The 13817-nt window shown below is 31.5% G+C and overlaps 3 protein-coding genes across 3 annotated transcripts; 2 read left to right on the top strand and 1 right to left on the bottom strand.

Annotated features, from left to right (window-relative positions):
• Nucleotides 1-30: 30 nt before the first annotated feature.
• LOC118073843 (mitochondrial import receptor subunit TOM40 homolog 1-like) lies at nt 31-1132 on the bottom strand. The gene has a single exon (XM_035094574.1). The coding sequence runs from the start codon at nt 1130-1132 to the stop codon at nt 194-196; it is 939 nt and encodes a 312-aa protein (XP_034950465.1). The 3' UTR covers nt 31-193.
• Nucleotides 1133-1423: 291 nt separating this feature from the next.
• LOC118073845 (manganese-transporting ATPase 13A1) lies at nt 1424-6956 on the top strand. The gene is made up of 7 exons (XM_035094577.1): nt 1424-1608; nt 1687-2221; nt 2302-2684; nt 2768-2920; nt 3404-3586; nt 3696-3833; nt 3923-6956. The coding sequence occupies exons 2-7, from the start codon at nt 1698-1700 to the stop codon at nt 6097-6099; spliced, it is 3558 nt and encodes a 1185-aa protein (XP_034950468.1). The 5' UTR covers nt 1424-1608; nt 1687-1697; the 3' UTR covers nt 6100-6956.
• Nucleotides 6957-7400: 444 nt separating this feature from the next.
• Nucleotides 7401-13423, top strand: LOC118073846 (sodium-coupled monocarboxylate transporter 1-like). Its single transcript, XM_035094578.1, has 12 exons — nt 7401-8322; nt 8403-8562; nt 8642-8707; nt 8784-8835; nt 8906-8973; nt 9440-9594; nt 9753-9893; nt 10018-10242; nt 10380-10563; nt 10677-10936; nt 11023-11181; nt 11277-13423. The coding sequence occupies exons 1-12, from the start codon at nt 8135-8137 to the stop codon at nt 11425-11427; spliced, it is 1809 nt and encodes a 602-aa protein (XP_034950469.1). The 5' UTR covers nt 7401-8134; the 3' UTR covers nt 11428-13423.
• The last annotated feature ends 394 nt before the right edge of the window (nt 13424-13817 follow it).

The following is a 13817-nucleotide window of genomic DNA, read 5'->3' as shown; positions in this document are numbered from 1 at the left end:
CGTGTGATTTTTATACGTATAAATTATTTATGTAAATCTTATTGTACATTAATACTTGTTCATAAAATACTAAAATGGATATGTATTAAGGAATCGGTCTTCGATTTTTATCACATTCACGAGTTGTTTATAAAAATATTTAATCACAAAAGATCAGATTTCTATACACCATAATATACAATCGAAATAATGTTCATCCAATATTAAGACCGATTCCAACTCGGAGTTGTTGTTTTCTGTGATTGAGCATCGCACTGAGGAACAATGAAGTCTCTGGCATTGGGTAAAGCTTTTTTTCCAATACTCCACTAATCGTCGTTTCCGTATTGACTAAACCTCGGAAGATCATATTTGCATGAGGAATATCAAGTTGATAAACAACTGCTGCACTTGATTCTAAAGTTCTTAAATTACTTTCCAATTCAACACCAAGCTGAAGCTGTTGACTAGCTTTGTGATGGTAACAAACATGAAGTCCAACACCACCAAGTGTTGCTGAAAAAGTTCTTGGTCCAGTGCTGTACCTCATGGCAACAGTCATGATTGATTGTTGGCCTCCAGGAACATTTCTACTTCGATGAAATGCGATTTCTGTTCCTAATGTTAGCCTAGATGTTAAAGCTTGTAAATAATGAAAGACTAATGTTCCACTTTGCTTGAGAAAATCAGGATCCGCAAGAATGATTGAAGTTGTTGCATCATCTGATCTATACTCTATTGTAGAGCTTGATGTCACACATCTGTCATCAACCATTTGTGTAACATGTTTTATTCTCGTTCGACAGCCAAGAGTATGAGAGAAATTTGCTGCCAAGTTACCGTTAGGCATAATATCTCCACTCATTAAAGGATATCTCTCATAGAGCCCAATCCTTTTTGATCCTTTATAACAAGCTCCAAATTTGTAGCCAGAAGGTGTGACAGAGCTCAAAGAAATTGTATGATAGGCGTTAAAGTAGTCACTTAAAGTTTTTTTTACGTATAACCTTACACCTTCAAAATTTCGAGGATAAAGTTCTTTTACTTTTTTATGAAGTTCTTCAAATGTACCAGGATTTCCTGGATAATAGCCATCAGGACAGGGTACACATGGAGGAGGTTCTTTTTTGGAAGAAGCTTGTGCATTTCCCATTGTCTTTTTAATTTTTAATACCAAAACAATATTATCATTATAAAATTTCCAAAGTAATAATAAAATAAAATATCAACAATAATAATAATTTCCAAAATAACTTTAATGTATAAAAATATCCAAAATTCAAAAGCATCCTTTGAACTAACGCATAATTGACGTAAACAGCAACTTCAAACATATTTTAACTTTCCCACTTCATTATTGTCTTCTTTATCGACAGAATATATGATTAACGCCACCTATAAAAAAATTCTGAAATTATAATCCTATGGGCCTCAAATAAACAGTCAGTATTTTTTTTATTACAAAGCGTGTATGTGCTTTCCCTCTTTTTATTCATGAAATGTGCATAAATATTATCAAAAGTGAATTTTATTAACACAATTAGTGATTATAATGTACTTTAGAGTGATTTGATTTACTACTACTAGTAATTTTTGGACACGTGTCCAGGAAATAGACGCATCAAGCAGGTGAACAAACATTTGTACTGATACACAGATAATTTTGTTGTTAACCGGCTTGCGTTTGATTTTTTATAAACTATCTAGTTGATTTGATAATGGCGGTCATAGGAATACAAGGGGATGATCTTGTACAATCTGTTAGTCTACATAATCTACGACGGTTAATATTTAATGGTTACATATTACCATTTGCGACTCTACAAACAATTTGGATATTTAATTGGCTATTTGTTTATGGTGTTGATAACTATTTTCATGAAGGTCTTGTCGGAATAGCAGTTATTGGGCTTTTGCAAGGCTTTCTATGTCTCTGCTGTCAATGGTCGGTCCACCTGTATTGCTTCGTTAATTGTAGTACAGCTAAAAGCCCATATACGGCCACAATTGCTAAAGTTGTACCAACTCCAAATAATGGTAGTTCAGAACTTGTACAATTGCATCAAGAGAAACAGCCTTGGTTTATTTTTCAAAAGACTAAATACTGTTGGAATCCTGATAAGAAGCAATTTGAATGTCTACAATTTCCTATTAACCATGCCATTAAAAGCTATTGTGAATGGAAAGGGTACTCTGATGAGCAAGATGTTGCTAGTGCTGAAAATAAATATGGAAAAAATAAGTAAGTAAAAATAAGTAATTTATTATTTTTATGCTTCTTTACTAGATCATATTATTTACTATACATATTGTACTTTTCAGATTGGACATGGTGGTGCCAGAGGCTTTGGAACTATTTAAAGAACGTGCAGTTGCTCCTTTTTTCGTTTTCCAAGTGTTCTGTGTCTTTTTATGGTGTTTTGATGAGTACTGGTATTACAGTATCTTCACCCTCATTATGCTTATTATGTTCGAGTATATGCTTGTTCATCAGCAACTCAGGAATATGGCTGAAATCCGGAAGATGGGCAATAAACCTTACATGATAACAGTTTATCGTAACAGAAGATGGAGAAATATGTTTACTGATCAATTAGTTCCTGGAGATATTGTTTCTCTAGTCAGATCTCATAGTGACAATTTTGTTCCATGTGATATTCTGTTATTAAGAGGGCAATGTGTTGTTGATGAGAGCATGCTCACAGGTATTGAAAATAATAATGCCCATTGGCATACAAAATAAATTTTCTTGGTATTGAGACTTATTAAAAGACGGTTTACTTTTAAGGTGAATCGGTTCCACAAATGAAAGAACCAGTAGAAGACATCGATGGAGATCAAGAATTAGATATAACCAAGCACCATAAAATTCATGTGCTGTTTGGTGGTACAAAGATAGTACAGCATACACCTCCGAATAAGAATACATCAGGTTTAAGAGGTATGTTAACGTAAAGGATCCAATATATCACCACTTAATTTCTTTCTCATTTTATTGTTTTGACGTGAAAACATTATTTTCAATCAATAATCAATCCAAGCTCGATACTAGAACTAAGTTTATAGTTCTGATATATTTGAAATCAGAGTTTTTTATTATGTAAAAAGTGATAAAAGTCCGTACTCCAAATTTAAGGATTACTACTATTACTACGACTAATAATAATTTCTGTTAGTAAATTGATTTTTTACCGTTAACCATCTTAATAAATTATTATATTTTATGATTTTTTCCTTATTTTATGATAAATTAGGTAAATATATTTTCTACTAAACCTTAACTTCATCATATGCTCCAAAATATAAAATGGTCGGATTAGGAGAGCGGTCGTAGCTTGGCTACTTTACGTTAATACAAAATGACGCCGACTTTACTAGAATGTTTAAAATAGCAAGTCATCACATCTGGTATTTATTTTTATAGCTACAGACAATGGATGTGTCGGCTACGTATTGAGAACAGGATTTTCTACTTCCCAGGGAAAGCTTTTACGAACAATATTATTTGGTGTCAAAAGAGTGACAGCAAATAATTTGGAAACTTTTGGATTTATTTTGTTCCTTTTAATCTTTGCTATTGCTGCAGCTGCCTATGTCTGGACTAACGGTATTGATATTATAAAATTTATTGATCAGATAAATAATTATTGATTTTTCAAATTTTTAGTTAAAAATATATATCAGGTTTTTATTCGATTCAATATTCTTTTTTTTAGGTATTGCTGATCCTACGCGAAGCAGATATAAACTGTTTTTGGAATGTTGTTTAATTCTTACATCAGTTATTCCACCAGAATTACCCATTGAACTATCATTAGCTGTGAATTCATCACTTATGGCTCTATCAAAATTAGGTAAATTGGATGAATTAATTTATACTCTTAGAAATAAAAGTTGATAATTATATTAATATTAAAACATTTTTATATAATTTTTGTTTTAGGAGTTTATTGCACAGAACCATTTAGAATGCCATTTGCTGGAAAAATCGAAATATGTTGTTTTGATAAAACTGGTACATTAACAAGTGATGATTTAGTGGTGGAAGGTATCACAGGTATCGGTGGAGACACTAATGTAATTAATGTGGAGAATGCCCCAATTGAAAGTATACAGGTATTAGCCTCTTGTCATTCATTAGTACAATTAGATGATGGAATAGTTGGCGATCCTCTTGAAAAGGCAACGTTGAAAGCAGTCAACTGGACATTAACAAAAAATGATGTAGTAATTCCTAAAAAAGGAAAAGCGCGCGTCCTTAAAATTATTCATAGATACCATTTCACATCTGCTCTAAAGCGCATGTCAGTTGTAGCAGGATACAATCTACCTAATTCAACAGAATCTAATTATATCGTCACTGTCAAAGGCGCACCAGAGACATTGAAAAATATGTACTCTGAAGTCCCTGATAATTATGAGGCAACATACTTATCTCTGTCTCGTCGAGGAGCAAGAGTGTTAGCTTTAGGCTACAAAAAATTACCAACGTCATTAACTGCTCAAGATTTAAGGTCAATGATTCGAGACGAATTGGAGTCTGAGTTAACTTTTGTCGGATTTGTTATCATTAGTTGTCCTTTAAAATCAGACTCGAGTGCTGTTATAAAGGAAATAATCAATTCCTCCCACTGTGTTATGATGATAACTGGAGATAATCCTCTCACTGCTTGCCATGTGAGTCGAGAGCTTAATTTCACCAAGAAATCTACTACATTAATTCTTACTAAAAAATCTGACAAGTGGCATTGGGAAAGTGTTGATCAAATGATAACTATACCGTTCGGTGTAGAAAATGTAAAAGGTGAAAAGAAAAACATTTGGAATAGTTATGCACTTTGTATAACAGGAGAAGGATTAGATTATTTAAAAAATTATGATGACCATGTATTCAACAAAATGCTACCACATATCACCGTTTTTGCAAGATGTGAACCTAAACAGAAGGAATTAATTATCGTGTCACTTAGACGATTAGGCTTCATAACTTTAATGTGTGGTGATGGAACTAATGATGTAGGGGCCTTGAAACACGCTCAAGTTGGTGTGGCAATTCTTTCTAGTCCTTCGGAGGAGGCTGATCAAAGCCGTGATACACAAAAGGAATCAAATACTACAATTGCTAATGCAAGTCCTCATAGAGGGCCAAACAATTTAACAAGACAACAAATGAATAATGCACAAATTCAGAAATTACTAAAAGAAATTGAAGAACAGGAACAGACTATTGTAAAATTAGGTGATGCATCAATTGCAGCACCATTTACAAGTAAAATGTCTTCAATTCAATGTGTATGTCATATAATTAAACAAGGAAGATGTACTCTCGTAACAACTCTACAAATGTTTAAGATCTTAGCACTTAACGCATTAGTTTTAGCGTACAGCCAATCAGTTCTTTACTTATCTGGAATTAAATTCACTGATGCTCAAGCTACAGTTCAAGGCATTTTAGTAGCTCTTTGTTTCTTATTTATTTCACGATCGAAGCCGTTAAAAACTCTTTCTAAACAAAGACCACTGCCAAATATTTTCAATCTGTATACGATTCTCACTGTTTTACTTCAATTTGCTGTTCACTTTTTGTCATTAATTTATTTAGTACGCGAGGCTACTGCTTATTCCTCTGCTGATAATAAACTAAGAGGCATTTTATCTGAACCATCACATAGAATACAAAATATTACAAATAGCACTTTTGTAACGAATAATAGTAATAGTAGTTTTATATCAAATAATCTAAATATTACCAATCATGGCTTGTTACATAACAATGGAGTTGATGAAGAAATTGAAGCCAATATAGTGAATAGCGCGGTTTATATTATTTCAATGTCTCTTCAGGTATCGAATTTTGCAGTTAATTACAGAGGACAACCATTTATGGAGAGTTTATATGATAATAAATGTCTTTTCTATTCCCTATTAGGAAGTTTCGCAGCTATAATAGGCTTAGCTTCTGGGATAACGTCTTTAGCGGAAACGTTAAACATTGTTGAGTTCCCACTTGAATTTCGCAATATTTTAATAGCTGTTTTGCTCATTAATTTTATCACTGCTTACGTTGTTGACCGATTATGTCGTTGGTTATTTGGCGAAGGTAAAACAAGTAAATTGTGACTTGGAAGTGATACTATAGATTGAAATTTCAAAGTCACTTTGAATTGGATTAATAGGTGAAAAAAATCAGGATATCTGATAGGTAATTCATCCGGTAATTAACTTATCGGATACAAAACGTTTTTTTTTAAAACAATTGTTTAGAGAAAGAATGTTAAAATTCGAATGAAAAATTACTTACATCTGGTTTAAAAATATCAATGATAATAATTATAATGATTATTATTACTTAATGGCAATCTAAATTCTAGGTAATGATAAGAGAAATTAAACATTTTCTACGATTGTTACTATGTAACAAGTAATTATATGTTAAAGATTTAGGTGAATAAGTTTTTGATGGTAAATTATTTGAAAAAATATAAACTCTTTAGCTTTTAAACAATTATTTAACACATTTATAATTATTATAATTATCAAATAGATGTGTTATATAATAATTCATTAACAAATATAAAATAATCAACATTCCATTTTTTTTAAAAAGCCTTTATAGTAGATTGATGCTAGTGGATTTCGTGCAGTTGATGAAAATAAATCTATCAATAATTGCTTTTAGGTTTTTTATGATAGTTCTAGTGTAGTAGTATACTACATTTATGATTGTAAACAATTTTATATCATTACTATCAATTTACTTTATATGCATTGTGTGTCGTTTTTACAATTTTTAATCAAGATCAAGTTATAACTAGTTTGATGGATGAAGTCGATTTTTTTGTTGATAGAAAATTAGAAATAAGTAACACTATTGTAGAAATACATTCTGTAGAGTGTCTTTTTCCATCATCAACATGTAAATCACTGTATAAATGCGTTTATAATTAAACTTCTGAATAAATGTCCTTTTAACTGTATAATAATAATAGTTTATGTTTTCAATATTAATTTTATTATAATCATCGAACTTATCAACATCTTTTTAGGTATTTAATACTTGTATCTTACAAAGTTAAATTAAGTTTATTAGACTATAATTATATGAAATTACTTTTAATTTTATCTAGGAACTTTAATAACTTGTTTGTAACTTTTTTTAATTATTTATCCTTAATTTTATTATAATTATATTTCAGTTTGAATGAATTAACTTTAGATGTTTTTTAAATGACCATTGAACTTTTAAATTTATAATTACCAATTATAATTTGTAGCTAACTGTGTTTAATTAATGATTATTCTTTGTAGCATTCAAAAACAACTTCCAACTCTTATATGTCTCTTCGGCATCCTTATGTTGCTGGAGAGGGGAAAGAAACATTCCAAGTGGAAACATACGTAAGACACACGCTATACATGTAGATTGAGAAAGCAATCGGTTTGATAAGTCAACTGACTGTTTATCGACTCCAATAGACTCTTGACAGTCTGGCTTTACGTTTTCTCAGCATAGTTTCATGTCTCAAGATTTCTTGTGTTTCGAAATTTATTTTTAAATGGACAATTGAATTAAAGCATGTCCTCTGACAATGACTGACAGTGACTCGTGTCGTGCAAAAAATATTGATGAGTGATATCATTAGAACTAGTGTAAGATAAATAATAATAATTATCAAAGATACTTTGTTTTTTATGATTCTCATTCACGTGTTTGTTATCTTTACTACCAATGTTACCAATCGTTAATCAAGATTACATTTCATCATCTCTCAACATTCGAAAGATTGGTCATCAACCTCAAGAGCGGATATCCAACCATCCACTGATTATATAGAAGCCTTTGGTCGTTCAAGAACTCTGATTTGCCGGCAATTTCAAATCAAAAAGTTTATTTTTGATTATTTTAATTGAGAATTAAACTTGAATGATCATTTTGGATATTAAAAATATGCTTACAAGTACTTAAATAAATTCAAAGCATCTTTTACGTGGATTTTATGATATTTGTACAACAACAAGCTATTAAGTTGTGAAACTAGACTATTAATTGATCAATTCTGTTTCATTAACGCTTGGATGTCGTGATAATAGATCTTGAACGCAATTGAATCAAAGTCAGTTTGAAGTACACTAAATATTTATTTATTGAAAAAGGATGGTTGAATCTCCAGAAAAATGGTACTTTCATTGGGCTGATTGGGTTGTTTTTGGCTTGATGCTATGCTTTTCAGCATCGGCAGGAATTTGGCATTTTAGGAATGCAAAAAAATCAACAACTCTTGAATACCTTTTGGGTGGAAAGAGCCTTGGCATTTTTCCAGTTTCTGCTTCTCTCATTGCCAGGTAATTATTTGTAGCAAAGATATACCTTTTTAAACTGTTGCTATAATTATTTATCTATGTTATGTAATATTATGTTTCAGTTTTATATCAGGAATTACCATTTTGGGAACACCCGCAGAAATTTATAATTTTGGTACACAATATTGGATAACAATTATTTCACTTTTATTCAGTGGAATTATTGTTAGTAATGTTTATTTACCAGTATTTATGACTCTCAAACTTAACTCTTGTTACGAGGTTTGTTATTATGCATTATTCTTCTGTTACGTATGATTTAAAGTCAAGAAATAAATTAAAATTCCGTTTTTATTTTCAGTATCTTGAAATAAGATTTAATCGAGCTGTGAGAATATTAATATCATTCATTTTTGTAATAGATGTGGTAAGAAATAATATTTAATGAGAGATAAAATTATCATACAGAAATATTATTTGAATATGTTTTTTTTTGTTTCAAGGTATTGTATCAATCGATTGTTGTTTATGTACCTGCCCTTGCGCTAAATCAAGGTAAGTTGTTGAAATAAAATTTGTCAGTAGTTTGGAATACAATAAACATTTTTATTTATTTTATTTTCAGTTTCGGGCATAAGTATTCATTTAATCGGTGGGATCGTGTGTTTTATCTGCGTTTTTTATACGGTTTTGGTAAGTTGAAAGCGGAGAAAAATGCTAATAATAAAATAAGCCCAAAGAATCGTGATAAAATAATTTTCTAGCCGAATACAATGGTGGAAGAAAATGTTTAGAGCCTGTTGAAATGTTTATGGACTAAAAGGGTGTGCTTACAATAGCGTACCCGAGACAATGGCCGGGAGCATCGAGTGTTGGCCTCGGTGGACTCTTGTGGACTCACAAAGCCTTTGCTATCTAGCATGTTCGCGAACCGGCAACCAAGCTGAAGTGATTAATTACTCGTTCGTGTAATTATTCGAGCAATTTGTTAAACTTCGTATTAATGAGGATTTATCGTATAGTCGAGTGGATGCTTTAGAAAATTGTTTCTTGTCTAGCGGATATTATTGTTTATAACTTAAACTCATCACAAACTTCTTGAGATTTATTTTCAACTCATTTGTTAGCAAATATAATGATGTCATTACTTTGTCTGCAGGGTGGGATTAGAGCTGTTGTTTGGACAGATGCTTTTCAAGTCGGTATAATGATCGCTGCGGTTTTAACTGTCACGAGCTTGGGCACTTATCAACTTGGTGGAACAGCAGAAGTTTGGAAAAGAGCGTTAGATGCCAAAAGAATACAGTTTTTTAAGTGAATTAATTTTTTTAAATATTCTATTTATAATTTTTTAGAATTATTTTTTGTTTTAATTTATTTAGCATCAAATTTATAATAAAATATATTTTATTATTAATATTATTATTTATTATATTTACAATTATTTAATTAATGAAAATGTTTATTTACAGCTTTGATCCTTCACCGTACACGAGACATACTGTTTGGTCGGTCCTAATTGGATCCTGTCTGTATAGTACTTCATACATTTCAGTAAACCAAACAATGGTGCAGAGATATAGCTCGTTACCAACTACGAAAGTTTCGAAAATGTAAACCAAAGTTATAAAATGTTTATATCAATCAGAGTTTTATCATTGATATAATAATAATTATGATTATAATGTTTTTTAAAATTCATAAAAATAATAAATTCCATCCTTACATAAATTTCAGGTCATTGGGAATTTTTACAATAGGAGTAATGCTTTTTATATCCTTGACATGTTGGTGTGGTCTTGTACTATTGGCTTGGTGGGCACCACCAGAATGTGATCCAAGATTATCAGGACTCGTTAAAACTGACGATCAAATGCTGCCTGCTTATGTCATGCAAATTGCTGGTCATCTGCATGGAATCCCAGGTCTTTTCATTGCTGGAATTTTCAGTGCTGCTTTGAGGTAATACCTTTAACGTGACTCTCCCTGTAATATGAACATTTAAAGAATAATATTGTGAAACATTTTAATAAATCAATTTATAGAAATCTGACTATCATTGAAATAACTAACCAAATAATTCAATTTAAATTTTTCAGCACTTTATCGGTAGGATTAAATTCTACTTCTGTAGTGCTACTAGAAGATTTTGTAAAAGGTTGCTTCAGGCTAAAGCCTAATGACCATGCATCAACGATTTTTGTAAAAACGGTTGTTATCCTTCTGGGGCTCTTTGCTATGGGATTCTTGTTTGTTGTAGAACGACTAGGAGGAGTCTTAGCTGTAAGTTGAAATATGAATTAAAGTAAATTTAACTTAAAACATCCATGAGTCGTTTTATTACTTTATCATTTTATTGATGGAAAGAGAAATAAAATATATTTCAATTCTTATAGGTAACAGGAAGTTTAGCTGCAATAGCTGCAGGAACATCTTTTGGAGTATTCACATTGGGAATGTTAGTTCCATGGGCAAATTCAAAAGGTGCATTTGTGGGTGCAATCGCGGGTTTCATAATTTCCGGATGGTCGAGTCTTGGTGCCAACGCAATGATTGGAACAGGAGCTATAATACCTAAGAAGCTTCCCATTGATCTTACTTATTGTCCGAGTAATATTAGCGAGAGTATTTTAAATCAATTTCCTATTGATCACGAGTGAGCAAACAATTCAATTACATTTATTTATGATAAATTATGAGTATGTATTTTTATTAAATTGTTTTTCTTTTTTTTTATTATAGTGAAGAAGATATATTTCCTTTATATCGTCTTTCGTATCATTGGTTTGCGGGTTTGGGAACCGTCACAGTAGTCTTGGTGGGGGGAATAGTGACCTGGATAACAGGACCAAGAAATCTAGAAAACATCGACAGAGACTTATTCTCTCCTGTGATTCATAGGTCAGTTGGTTCCCAAAGAAACACTGTTTTAGAAACGTTGTATTTCATTAATAGAATTTCGAAAACTAAAAAATGTAAATTGAATTTCTCTTTAGGTTTCTACCGGAAACGAAGAGTAGTTTGAGTATTGGAGAATGGAGTCAACGGACTTCAGATAGTCAAGCTATTCCAAATAGTTTGAATGAAACTTCAAGAACACATTTTCAGTCAACTATTGTCTCAGAATCGACTGATGCTACTCTTTGACCAAAAAAAAATGAATTTCTTTTAATGTAAAAATTGATGGAAGATTTTTATAATAATTATTATCAGTATTTGATATAAAATCCCGTAGATTGACAAAATTAAATGGAATTGGACAAGAAGAGTAGAGAAATTACAGTTGAATGCTTCAATTTGAAAAACAAATGGTGCTGATTGATACAAATGTATCTCGAGCGTATAAATTATATTATAAAATTATATAGAATGCATGAACAAATCGAGAGGATGGATTTTCGGATTCAAGAGTGTTAGATACGCGTAAAATAGTGTAAGTTGAATTGACGCTTCGAAGCTGAGAGAACTAGTAACTAAGTTTGTTTGATTTTCAAGCTTTGGTGATTCTCAGTGACCACCAAGCGAGTAAGGTACACTGAAAGCTCTACACCTGCCGTCTGACCAGGATATTAACCGGCTTGTTAAGGCAAAGCAACGTCAAACATCCTTATTAAGGCGACGCAAATAGGTCGGTCGCGCGCCCCGTTTACTTGCCCTGCAAATTCAATTTTCGCCAGCCAAAGTGCGGTCATTCAAAAGCGACAGCGACTGAGACTAGTCTCTTTAGCACAATATTGTTGAGCTTTTAGCAATAAACAGGTTCATCGTAAATCACGTTACAGTATTGGCCAATAATAATACCACCATTTAATTCTACTTTGAAATTATTAATTAGTAGTTTGTTGTTTTTGTTAATTAGATAGTTTAATTAAATTATCAGTTTAAACTATTACTCTCCTCTTGTGAACAGGAAATTATTATTTTACGTAAAGAGAATATTAATATTAGATACAATAAGTAATTTATTATTAAGCTTCAATATATGTACGTATTTAAATGTTCTAATAGTAATTCAACATGAAATCAATTAATATTAGTTGCTTCAAAGTTTCTATTGAAATGGTATTAGAATGAATCATTCACTGATTATGCACAATTTTGACCACAATAGAAGTACATATCAAAGCTTTAACTGTTTGATTAGTTGAAGTAAATTTTCAACTGCAGTACGTGGGCTTTACTTGGTGCAGTTAAATGAAAGAAGACTTGTGATAGTCTGTAGTTACAATCAGAAACATGTAGCATTCAGTCCATCGAGTAGATGAAAGTGTGTGCGACGAATTGAACATGTGGATGATGTGGACGTACGGAGAAATCAAGATCGCGAGTCTGCGTGCGAGAGAGGTCGTAGTTTGAATGGGGCTAGTTTGAGATAGTTAGCGGGCCTTCAAGAGTACAATCGGCCGCGATTGGTTCGCCCGGCCTACAATCACACGCCGAATTATACATCCTTTAACGCTGAGATCTTGCAAATCCATGCACGCACGCTTTAACGATTGGTCAGGCTTTCTTTTCTATTTTGCATTCATAACAGTTCATAATTTTTCTTATTTATCTTTTTTTCAAATTTTTATATCAATGCAATCAAGTACTGCTTTCAAGTGAAATTAGTCGTTGATTACGTCTTAATTAATAATTTAATAAATTGCTTGAAATTTTTGATTAAAACAAAAAATGTTAATATTGGAGAACATTGGTGGTGAATGACAATAAGAAAATATATTTAAAATATTACTTATAATTAAAAGTATAATATATTTTTATACTTCACAAGAGAAAGATGATGATCAATAATAGTTTCTATTCGAAGAATGTTATTAAAATTTCTGTTTATATTATTAGCCAAATGAAAAATAATTCATTAACATAATTTAATGTATCAGAGCGCGAAAATCTTATAGATAAATATTATTCGTCTAATCCGTTGCCGAGCTACCGTACTATCTTAAAGTTATCTCGACCATAGAATTGGGTTCTTAGAGAGTTAATTGGACTTAGGATACTGAATGTTAGTGGGAAAATAGATACTAAAGTCTTTAGATAAACAGGGCGTAAGAAATTGCGTTAAAACTTTGTTTAACTATAAGTAAACACAATGCAATTGTATAGAATAGCTGTAATAAAATACATTGTCGCAATATAACATAATTATTTAATTATTAGTCATTACTTTTAGAATTTAGATAAATTTTTTGTGAATGTAGAATATAAAATAATGTATTTGTTTCTAGTAATCACGCGATTCATTAATTATTTAAATATCTCTTGTACGTTCCGGGTAAATTGAATCTGTTTAAAATGTGAGGAGATTCATCCAGGATGTCGACTGATGTTCACTTGCAGTATTCGACCTCAGATCAAATACAGCATCTATGTTCTTCAGCAATGATAGACGACTAACAGAATAACTAATTTATCAATTCTTCGGTTCGGTTGACTTCGATTTCCGGAGACTATTTGCAAGCTAGTACAAACAAGTCTGTTGGTTCAAACCCACTCCGGATGTATCAATGCCATATTTGAACAAAAATCACTGT

This window comes from Chelonus insularis, unplaced genomic scaffold (genome assembly GCF_013357705.1).
Source record: "Chelonus insularis isolate UGA/USDA-ARS -01 unplaced genomic scaffold, ASM1335770v1 scaffold_714_pilon, whole genome shotgun sequence".
NCBI lineage: Eukaryota > Metazoa > Arthropoda > Insecta > Hymenoptera > Braconidae > Chelonus > Chelonus insularis.
The sequence above is the reverse complement of the archived record's forward strand: the minus strand, read 5'-3'. Positions and strand labels throughout refer to the sequence as shown.

Bases quoted from the DNA above. Each gene is read 5' to 3' on its own strand.
- LOC118073843 (XM_035094574.1), bottom strand. From the start codon at position 1,132: ATGGGAAATGCACAAGCTTCTTCCAAAAAAGAACCTCCTCCATGTGTA.
- LOC118073845 (XM_035094577.1), top strand. From the start codon at position 1,698: ATGGCGGTCATAGGAATACAAGGGGATGATCTTGTACAATCTGTTAGT. The intron at 2,921-3,403 runs GTATGTTAACGT...TTATTTTTATAG, and splicing joins GAATACATCAGGTTTAAGAG to CTACAGACAATGGATGTGTC. The intron at 3,834-3,922 runs GTAAATTGGATG...TTTTTGTTTTAG, and splicing joins TATGGCTCTATCAAAATTAG to GAGTTTATTGCACAGAACCA.
- LOC118073846 (XM_035094578.1), top strand. From the start codon at position 8,135: ATGGTTGAATCTCCAGAAAAATGGTACTTTCATTGGGCTGATTGGGTT. The intron at 8,836-8,905 runs GTAAGTTGTTGA...TTTTATTTTCAG, and splicing joins TGCCCTTGCGCTAAATCAAG to TTTCGGGCATAAGTATTCAT. The intron at 10,243-10,379 runs GTAATACCTTTA...TAAATTTTTCAG, and splicing joins ATTTTCAGTGCTGCTTTGAG to CACTTTATCGGTAGGATTAA.